General features: G+C 38.4%; 1 protein-coding gene across 1 annotated transcript; it reads left to right on the top strand.

Annotated features, from left to right (window-relative positions):
• The first annotated feature begins 1,336 nt into the window (after positions 1-1,336).
• Positions 1,337-8,061, top strand: LOC103385028 (solute carrier family 26 member 6-like). The gene is made up of 18 exons (XM_025059719.1): positions 1,337-1,454; positions 1,761-1,900; positions 2,544-2,654; positions 2,929-3,104; positions 3,189-3,353; positions 3,567-3,719; positions 3,820-3,902; positions 3,994-4,141; positions 4,905-5,018; positions 5,143-5,220; positions 5,367-5,462; positions 6,125-6,231; positions 6,303-6,372; positions 6,594-6,686; positions 6,886-6,987; positions 7,133-7,261; positions 7,507-7,561; positions 7,763-8,061. Exons 1-18 carry the CDS (start codon positions 1,345-1,347, stop codon positions 7,942-7,944), a joined length of 2,112 nt encoding a protein of 703 aa, XP_024915487.1. The 5' UTR covers positions 1,337-1,344; the 3' UTR covers positions 7,945-8,061.
• Positions 8,062-10,832: the final 2,771 nt, after the last annotated feature.

The raw sequence follows: 10,832 nt of genomic DNA, 5'->3' as shown, positions 1-10,832 counted from the left end.
AATAATAAACTAAAATGAAATACCAGAGCTCAGTATATCAATGTGCATTTTTTTTTTTTTGTTCTACTTGATGCGGCAGTTGTGAAAGTTGCGATGAAATCCATTCTGACCGCAAAACTAACGGTTGTATCAACCAACAAGTGTTGTAGTAGACCTGTCATGATATGAAGATATGGTTGATCTCCATATCATGACAGGACTACTACAACACTAAAGAACATGAGATGACACATCTCTGGTTGTTGTTTAGTTTAAAAGCAACTGGAATTTATATTAAAAAAAACAACACAAAAGATTCCATGTTAATTCAATTTAGACTTTGTTTGTACTCAATTTAAAAAATAACATCTGAAAAGACTGATGAATGAAGACAAAAAAACCCCAATATCTATATTTCTTTCTACCTATCTATATAGTTTCAAGACATGACAAAGGGATTAGTCCTGGAAAAACCTAACCAAAACAGAACTGTATTTGTTGATGATTAAAGATGAGGTGTTGCCATCGTCACTGAGCTTAAAAGCTGTTTGTAGCTTAAAAACAATCGTGAACTAGTTCCAAAGTTTCCCTTCAGCTACATAGTTTTCAAAGATGATCAGGTGAATAATAGAGCAACCCTAAGGTTCTGATGTTTGCTGGCATGGACACCGGAGTAAACCGATCTGTTATCTTAAGGACCTTGTAAAGGTTGTCCATTGTTATAAAAATTATCATCTGTGCTTTCAGGCGTCAGAGATCTCATCAAAGAGCATCAGTTGTTGGCAAATCTTAGAAAGGTAGGTGCAATGTGATTATTCCCTTAAAAATTCCCAATAATCTTAAGTTTTTCCACTTCCATTATAAAAGCAATAATATAGAAATACAATAAAGATTTGTGTTACACTATGGATTGATTCATTTTAAAGCTTCATCTGTTATTGTGTTATTAAAGTAAAAGAAAATAGTCAGAACTAATGAACTGAATACATGGAAAATGTACTTTAATTTAATTTCCTTTTTTAAAAAAACAATCTTTTCTTCTATTTCTCTAAATTGGTAAACATATTTCTATATATGTTTTTGTTTTTTACTTTAGGATTTGATCTGTTTGGATCTCGTAGGAATTCTTAAAGAAAAAATGATATCTCCTTTATGGAAGCAGACTGTTCCGGTCTATGTCACTTTACCTTTGCCAGTTGTTATTGTTGGTTATTAATTCCTGGATCCTGTGGGAATGAATACATGCCTCACTGTAGATGGTCAGACATATAGGGTGTATTGAAATTTGTATCAGGGGTGGTTGCTGTTGTGACGCACAGGTGATGTCTACCTCTGTTTGCAGTGTCTACCATGGGCCACAGAGTGATGGACTACAGCATCCACAGAAATGTCCTGCATGAAGAAGCCGTGGATGAGATGGCAGAAAGGTCCAGGTCAAACATTCATCTGTGTGACCAGATCAAACAGTCCATGAGGTAAAGACCTTAAGCTCTAAATGATGATTGATTGGTTAATTTTGACAACCCTATTTCATTGTACTGTAAAGTACTATTATTTCCAGCATTTTTTAAACTAACTCTTTAGTTAACGCAGAGGCAGACAAATACTTGTGGATAGAAGTAATCCATTAAGGTACTTGGATGAAATGTGTTTGTGAGACTACTTTATGTATTTAGAGGAACAACATGTCTGTTAATATATATATATATATATATATATATGCATATATATGTATTTTTTATGTTGTATTTTTTACCCACTTCCGTTTCATTCTGACCCAGGTGTTCTGGCCCTCGACTCAAGAAATGCATACTGCACAAAGTCCCTATCATAAAATGGCTGCCTCGCTATTCTATCAGAGACAACGCTGTTGGAGACTTGGTAGCTGGAGTCAGTACAGGGATTATGCATATATCTCAGGGTAAGTATAGCAGAGGCGTGTCATGCATTTTACACCTAGGCCTTCATTGGCATCCTGCCTGAATAATCTTAATACAAAGTCATTATGTCTGTAGAAATCATCCACATTATTTCATTATTTTCATTATTTTTTCACTTTCAAAACTGATCAAACAGGGCAGATTTCTTTCACCCTGGCAACACAACAAAGTACAATTGGATTGATTTTTGGGTTTGCAACTTATACTCAGGTGCGACTTATATATTAAAATATATAATTTCTAGTGTCCGCTAGAGGGCACTCTAGGATTGTTTAACGGTATCTGCTACTCCTGTACCACTGAAAATGTACATGTTTCTTATTTTCACACTGACAGCCACTAGAGGGCACTGGTTCGACTTATACTCTGGAGCGACTTATAGTCCGGAAAATACAGTATACACGACTGGAAGCAACGCAACCAAAAGAAAGGCTACTCTGAATAGGCTTTGCTGGCCTTGATGGTTCACCACTGAATAGACACAGGACAATATCAAGAAACTGTACAAACGTAAAAATGAATCAATTGAATGAATAAATGAATCAGTTACTTGGTACTGTTTTCCTGATACTGTAGATATTTTAACAGCAAGATATTCATTTGTATTCTGTGTCATTCCTGCAGGTATATCCTACGCCCTGATTGCATCCATTCCATCAGTCTACGGCCTTTACGCTTCCTTCTACCCCGTGCTCATCTACACGATATTTGGTTCATCCCGTCATGTCTCAATCGGTTTGTATCTCAAAAAAAATTATTATTATTATTTTATTTTGGTTTTATCTTGTTTTGCTTAAAGATTAGGAGGTGGTCAGAGAAGTGTTAGTTTACTTCTTGACCAAATGTGTTGCTAACATTTCATTTAGACAACAAGAGATCGAGTGAATTTACATGAAAGTACCAACTCCTGGTTAAATTATGAAGAGGAGGGTATAGTGTACACTGTAATGTATTTTCATGGCTAACTCTCTCTCTCCCTTTCTCCCTCTCCCTCTCCCCCTCTCTCCAGGCCCATCTTCCGCTCTCAGTGTAATGGTACGAGGACTGACGGATCGGTTGGCCCCAGACTCAGACTTTATGGTCTGGGACAATGAGACCAACTCTAGTGTAGTGGACACCGACTCTCAGGACGAGCGGAGCACTCAGATAAATTCAGCCGTCACCATCCTTGCAGGAATATTCCAGGTAATTGTTGGAACACAATTTAAAAGACTAGGTTATTTTTGGTTTTTGTTGTTTTTTTAAACTGTGTTTTCATTTGCTCTTTAGATTTTTCTGGGTTTGATTCACTTTGGAGTTGTGGTGTCTTTCCTCTCTGATCCTCTGGTGCGAGGTTACATCACAGCAGTTGGCTTCCATACCATTTTGTCCCAGTTAGGGAACATCTTTGGTATCCAGTATGTGAAACACAGCGGACTAGTCGCATTCATATATGTAAGTAATCCAGTAATAGTGTTGGTAACGTAAGGGTTACAGACAAGTGTGTCATTTTTTTCCCTTGTTTTCAAAATGTCAAAAGTAAAGATTCTGATTAAACTATTACCAAAAGATCAAATCGGCTCCTAGTACACCTGTTAAGGTTTATGTGTAGGTCTATAATTATGAATATCTGAAGATGATTCTTTTTCTCCCATTTTGTCTTTCTAGAACCTGATAGAAGTGTGTTACGTTCTACAACAGACTAACATTGCAAATTTGCTGGTTTTCATCGTAACGTTTGTCTGCCTTCTCATTGCTAAGAAGCTCAATGAATTGCTAAATAGAAAAATTACCATTCCCCTTCCCCTTGAGCTGCTTGCTGTAAGTATGTAGTCATGGCCTTTTTTATATTTAAGATTATCACTTAAAAATACAAGTACAAACACAAACACATGTGTCTCATATGATATCTGCTTCACAGGTCATCATTTCTACAGTGATCTCGTGGAAATTTAACTTCAAGGAAACTTTTGACGTAAAAGTGGTGGGAAAAATTCCTTCAGGGTAAACAGCACGACGTAACAAAAACGAGAAGACACATTTTTCTTTTTTAAATATAAAAATAATACTAAATACCTTCTCTTTCCTTCTCCAGCCTCCAGCCGCCCACATTCCCACCTGCTTCCACGTTTGTTCAGGTGATAGGTGACGCCTTTGCCATTGCTGTGGTTAGCTTCGGCATGTCCATCTCAATGGCGCAAATGTTTGCCCTTAAATTTGGCTACAAAGTGGACAGCAATCAGGTAGAACAGGGTGCCGAACTAATTTTCACATCAGCAATAAAGGCTGGTTGTAACTGGATGACTGTATACTGTAGATGTAACTAGTTCATAACATGTTAAAAACTGTTTCTGTAATTGATTATTATTTATTGATGTTACAAATATTGCACATTTCTATGTGTTATAAAATAGTTTAAATGTATCAGGTCAAGAATGTTAATCAAATCAAGCTTTTCAAGTACATTTCAAAAATCACAGCTATCTCAGTGCAGTGGGTCAGGTTTTGGGTGAAGTTGATGAGGTTATGTTACTGTATGTTATCCATGAACACCTTGAGTAACCTCTGCTCATTGATCTCTGATCATCATGACATGCGTTATTGTTGTTTTAATATTTTAATATATCTTTTTGAGCAGTGGTGCTTTGGCCCAGAGGCAATGTCTCTGTCATTGGTTCAGGGTTCACCTCCTGGGCAAGTTCAAATCCCGGTTAGGGTGGTTGGTACCTTCCAGTGGATTCACCACCCGCAGGAAGGTTCAGGGAGTTTGGTACGGTGCAGTGTGATTTAGATGGCGTCTGCTGCCCTGCGACCCGGTAACGGATAAGCGGATGAAAATGGATGGATGGATCTTTTTAAGCTCCCACAGGGCCAGACAAAATGGTTTGACGGGCCACATTCGACCCGCAGGCCTTGAGTTTGACACACATAGGCTTGAGTATGGAACAACATCAAAAGAAGAAACTATTGATGTATTGTACCCTCACACTTCTCAAAATATTTTAGGAACTGCTCGCTATGGGTCTGTGTAACTTCATTGGAGGAACGTTCCAAAGTTTGGCCGTCAGTGTTTCTGTGTCTCGCAGCATGGTCCAGGTGAACACAGGAGGCAAAACGCAGGTTGGTACCACAATACCAACACTTTTTATGAACTTAATTATTTTCAGGTTCCTATTTTATTTGGAGTGTTACCTCTTTTCTTTCTCTCTCTCTCTCTCTCTCTCTCTCTCTTTCTACACTGCAGCTCACTGGAATTGTGTCCACAGCAGTCATACTTGTCGTCTTGTTTTGGATTGGGGTTCACCTCACAAATCTGCCAAAGGTCCGTGAGGTCTAGGTGACCACATAAAGCACTTGATTATTTCTCTCTACCAACTCCATAGTCCCTAAATTGAAATCTTGTATTTTTTGTGCACATACAAATATAGGAGTTTGTTTTTATCAGTGAAATGTTTGTTACTTACACAGGCAGTGCTGTCGGCCATCATCTGTGTCAGCCTTAAAGGCACAGTAAAACAACTGAAGGACATCCCTGAGCTGTGGAAGAAGGACAAGATAGACATGGTGAGTCACCCTGGAAAAACAGAGATAATAATGATAATAATAAATAAGGATATGGCTGCAGAAAGTGTTTGCTGTAAAATTCACAGCAGTCACTGCCTGGAAATCCAGATTTGCAACATTTTATTTAAGTGCCACCAGGTCACTATGGTATAAATATGATGGTGTGTGTGTGTGTGTGTGTGTGTGTGTGTCAGGTATTGTCACTTGACTGAATAAAAACGTATATTTTCCCTTAACATTACAGTGAAAATTAAGCGATTTGGATTGTACTTGCTTCTTTTTCGATTGTGGATATTACCCATAGGTGTCGCCCTTGTGCATATTTTGAAACACGCCTAAAAATATATCATCACCAATTAGTCACATTTAGAGACATACACACTTACATAAAATGATAAAAGACATGCTTTCAAATAAAATAGACATAAGAAAACTTTTTTGTGTGGTTGTGTTTTGTTATTTTATTTTCTGGATTCTTGGTAACGTTTTATTGGAGCCAATTGAGTTAATCAGGTGAACAAGCTGATTAGATAAAAGGCTACTGATGTAAAAGGAAATGCGGTTTATTGGGGTGGGTAATTCAACCCATGTATTTGTTTCTTATGTATTTGCATTTTATAATCTCTGACAAAGTCCATGACAGCCACCGCTCTGTTCTTCAGGCCATCTGGCTGGTTAGCTTCATCCTCACTGTTCTGTTGAACCCTGACATGGGACTGTTTGCTTCTATCGGCTTCTCAATAGTCACAGTCGTCTTCAGGAGTCAGAAGTAAGTAAACATAACAACACGAACTATTGATGTAGGCCAACTTTACAGCAGTTTCTCTGTTTATTTTCTAGACCTAAATACTCCTTACTAGGCCAAGTCAAAGACACTGACATCTACAGGCCCCTGGAAGACTACGATCAGGTATTTTAACAGCAATAACTCAGTGTTTTGTTGATTCTTTATCTAAAACACTTAAAACTAATCAGCGAGATCAAAAACCCATTGCTGTTTGGTGGTTCCTCAGACTGGGTGGTCAGTCTTCTTCTCAGGAGATGACCTGTGGCGGTTTGTCATTTTATTATGTAGTAGTATTTCTTTGAATACAGCTATTGACTGTTTTCCTGACTTCATGGTAATTTCAGGTGAAGCAGGTACCAGGGATTGTGATCTTCCGTTCCTCTGCCACGATCTACTTTGCTAATGCTGACATGTACCAGGATGCCTTGAGGAAGAAGGTGAGGTGACACACGCAAAATGCAAACGCCAACACAGTCTAAATGACCAAAAACCTCTTTTTCATCCCTATTGTTTTTCCAAGCCTCAAAGAAAATATAGTCATTATTTCTTGTTTTGTTTTTTCTTTTCACTGCCATCACCTTGAACTTGCATTATGTCTATTTCATCACATTTATGCAAAATTTTATTTATTTTAAGTCTGGAATCGATGTAACAAAGATCCTCAATGCTAAGATGAAACTAGAAGAAAAAAAAAAGAAACTTCAGAAGAAAAATAAAAAGTCAAAACAAGGGGACATGGTAAGAAAAACTAAACTCTTGTTCTTCAGTCATTTTTTTTTTAATCTATGAAATGTGCTGTTTGTTATTTTCTTACATTACTTTTCCGTTGCTCTTTTTGAAATTCTGACATCAAATGTTGCCTGTTGTGTCTCGTCCTGTCCAGGAACCAGAGAAGGACATCTCTGTCATAGACCTGGACCCGGAGCCTTCACACACATTTCCAAGAGCCATCATCCTGGACCTCAGCCTTGTCAGCTTCCTGGATACGATGGCAGTCAAAGCACTAAAAAATGTATGGCTATAACAGAGAACAATGACACAGTTCCCCTCTCCTTTATTTAATAAATGTGTTCCCCTTAGACTCTGGTGTATGTAAAAAACATTTCATACCCAATTCTGAGGCCTGTGTTCAGATGTCTGAAACATCTAACAACATTTAAGTTCCCATCCATTTTATAATTGTTACATTGTCCGTCAGAATAAGAACGAAAAAAGCCCATTTTGATCCTTTTTACTGTTTTGTTTTTTCCCCTCTAGATTCACAGAGACTACGGGAAAATTGGTATAGAGGTGATTCTTGCCTGCTGCCAACGTAAGTCACTTGTAGCCTACTGTTAACCTGCTGCTGCTAAGAGTTTTTCTGCCTGTTGTAAACGCAACTCTCCTTTGGATGTCAGAAGGCCAGTCATGTTGCATTGCACTTGAAATGACATTTTATGATTGGTGATTTGCTTGGTGAGTTTTTTGTTTTTTTCCAAAGATTCCTGTTTTTATTCCTGTACATTTGTTTCAGCACTGGTGGTGGACAGGCTGCAGAGGCTGGACTTCTTTAGTGACAAGGTGACAAAGTCCTGTGTGTTCTCCACCCTCCATGATGCTGTTTTGTACTGTCAGTCGCCCTATGAGAGGGAAGATGAGGTAAACTACTGCCCAAGCATCAAATATACACTTTTCAGCACATGTAATACAGTGTAACAAACTACACGTGAATGGACAGTATCTGCCTAAACATGTCTTCAATCACTTGTTGTTGTTTGTTCTTTTGTATTTTTCAGGTGACCCTAATGACAAAGCTCTGACTCTTTTTGAGAGAATGGGAACACTCTTTATTTGAGATAACGAAGATCGTAACGATTGACATGCTGACATGTTTATGTACATTGGAACCTTGGTTTTTGAACTTAATTTGTTCCTAAAGGCTGTTTATGAACTGAAAAGTTTGAAAACTGAAACAGTTCTACCGATAGAAATCAATGTAAAATGGATTGCTCCGTTCCTGGATTGCTTATTCGAACTTTAACAGTATTTTGTGTACAGGTTCAAACATGTAACCAATCAAAATAATTAGATCTAACACAGTGGTATTAATAACAAACAAATGTATTTTATTTAATTTATCATTTAAAATTTCTGTTGTTAAAGGCAGCTCCAAGGTGCCTCCTATGTGGAGAAACGTAAATACTCCACGCAAATACTGCTGTATATAAAATTCCAAAGGTTGGATTTCTTTTGGATTCTTCTAATCTTATTGGTTCAGTGGAACTCTTCTACAGAACCTTTAGTTTCTCCATTAAATGTTTTATCGGGTTCAAGGCACATGATTGATTTGTGGGGCCATTTTATTTTCTGACTTTCTTTAAGCAGTTGTTACTTTCTTGTTTGTGTGTCGTGGTGTCACCTTCATCATCAAAGATGGCAGCAGACTTTGAAGAATGATAAATTGATCTTGGCACATTTTTCCATTTATTTTTTTAGTGTGCTGTGTGGTTACATATAGCACCTACAGGTTTACTTTGACAAGATTTCATCTTCACCATATTTCATAGGTTGGTCTAAATGTTGTTTATTTTTATTGTTTGCTTTCTGTGCAATCCATGGCAGTTGGGTGTTTTGCTATTTGTTCTCTTTAAAACCTCTGATTCCAGATTTCTGTAAAGCTGAAGATTGTGATGTTTTCAATACTTATTTCACAAATGACGGTCCATGTTTCTGAAGTAACTTAACAACTATATTTAAGTCTTTTTTTTACAGAACCTTTTTGTCAGAGTAGCACATTACCCACTGTATTATCTACTGCAGATGTGCAGGGACCCTATGGAGTGATTATAGTCCATGAATAAATGCACTTCACTTGAGTCCATCTGAACTGTGTGGGTGTGTGAATGGGGTTGAAGGTCAGTGCACTGTGCTACTGTTTGCTTGTTCTTACCAAGACGTTGTTAGTGTTATGTTTTAAAAGAAAAATATTTCCAAAACACTTTTAGAATCCATATTCCACCAATCCCCTCCTGGACTACAAATGGGGTCAGCCCATTGGCTGCTAAGGCAAAGTAACTGAAACAGATAGAGGTTGGTCGCCTGGTAACAGGAGCTAATGTGATTGGTGGCAGCTGTCAACAATGCAGGTGCAGGAGCCTGAGAGACAGTGAAGCAGAACGTTGTTTTCCAAGTGATTTGTTCCAGCCCTGCGCACATGCTGCCCTCACACGAAGAATCAGCAGTACCAATATTAGCCACACATAGGTGCTGTTGTCTAGTGTTTAACATAGCAGCTGGTGGACTCGCACCTGAAACCCAAGACCGCTTCCTTAACCACTAAGCCACCATTGCCCCATAATGAGTTGATGTCTAACACGCAGGATCGTCAGTGAAAACAAAAGTTTTGTTTAATTTCTTGCAGGGATTAATTATATTTACACTTAATTCAATTTCCAACAAGGATGCACATCACATAAAAAACGTTTAGCTGTTTCTGTATTTAAAGTGTGTCTAAACAGGAAGAGACATTAATACTGTGTGAGTGACTGGTGGAAATTATACTGTAGGTGGAGTCATTTGCATATTAGGCGAGTGTGTGCATGCATGTGTGTGTGCGTGTGTATGTCTTCTATCTAAACGTGTCACAGGTGTCAGATGGAATGCTGGAAAAATTAACATGTCACTTGAAATTAAATGTCACTGAGAAGGTTCCAGTATTAGATCAGGTTGAAAAGCTCTGATCATATTTGATGACCAGCTGCTCTCCTGTGAGTCCACGTGCCCTGAGCCGACTGGAGGCAGAATCCATTTAGAGGATAGAGGAAACGTACAGAAACCAATATTTCAGGACTTTCATTTCCTTCTGCTGAGCATTTGTCAAGAGGTGAAGAAGAGAGTGGACAAACAAAAACAAAAAACATGCTTTACCGCAAGAAGGTAACGGAATGTCTCTTTTTGTTGGATTTGCTGTTTTTCTCCAGGGAGCACAGTCTAGGGTTAGCTAAATTATTCACTCTTAATTGACCTTAGAATGAATAGTTTTCTGACTGGACAACTGTCTAGACAAGTTGAGTGCTGGGATTGGTTCATTCCAATGATCGCTGTTTGGTGGGAGTTCAAATAGTGAAAAGGCTTTTTAACTTTTTGTAATAATATTGTTGAAATAACTGTCTACAGCTCTTTAGTTTCACTGTTTACTCAAAGTAGGCATCTCTTATTGCAGTTGGTGAATGTTGTATTACCTTCCCATCGGCATCGGATGTGGGAGGAGTGTCGCCTGATGCAGAAATGCTGGCACTGTTTGCACCTGTGTGGTCAATGGCACTGCTTCCTGTGACAAAATGCCCCAAAGAAGTCGATCACTGGCAATCCAAACTGGGGTTAACAATAAAACCGTGCACCAGAAAGGCGCCCGAAAACCTGTTTGACGCATTCAGGCCAAAAGGCATGCGTAGGAACTAAAAAAAAAAATGGAGTAATCACTGCTGTGTTGGGTACAACCTCTGCCCTCACAGGAACCTGGTGTGAACCTGGAGTTTTCATAGAGAACTCCAAAATGATGGGAACTGGAGAAAGCTGCAAAACCCAAATCTCTGGCTGGTTTT

This window comes from Cynoglossus semilaevis, chromosome 10 (assembly GCF_000523025.1).
Source record: "Cynoglossus semilaevis isolate Cse_v1.0 chromosome 10, Cse_v1.0, whole genome shotgun sequence".
Classification (NCBI taxonomy): domain Eukaryota; kingdom Metazoa; phylum Chordata; class Actinopteri; order Pleuronectiformes; family Cynoglossidae; genus Cynoglossus; species Cynoglossus semilaevis.
This window is presented reverse-complemented; position numbering and strand designations above follow the sequence as displayed.

What these genes read in the sequence shown, in the direction of transcription:
- LOC103385028 (XM_025059719.1), top strand. Translation starts at nt 1,345, where the DNA reads ATGGACTACAGCATCCACAGAAATGTCCTGCATGAAGAAGCCGTGGAT. An exon ending in TTCCCCTTGAGCTGCTTGCT is followed by an intron (nt 3,720 to 3,819) that starts GTAAGTATGTAG and finishes TCTGCTTCACAG; the next exon opens with GTCATCATTTCTACAGTGAT. An exon ending in ACAAAGTGGACAGCAATCAG is followed by an intron (nt 4,142 to 4,904) that starts GTAGAACAGGGT and finishes AAAATATTTTAG; the next exon opens with GAACTGCTCGCTATGGGTCT.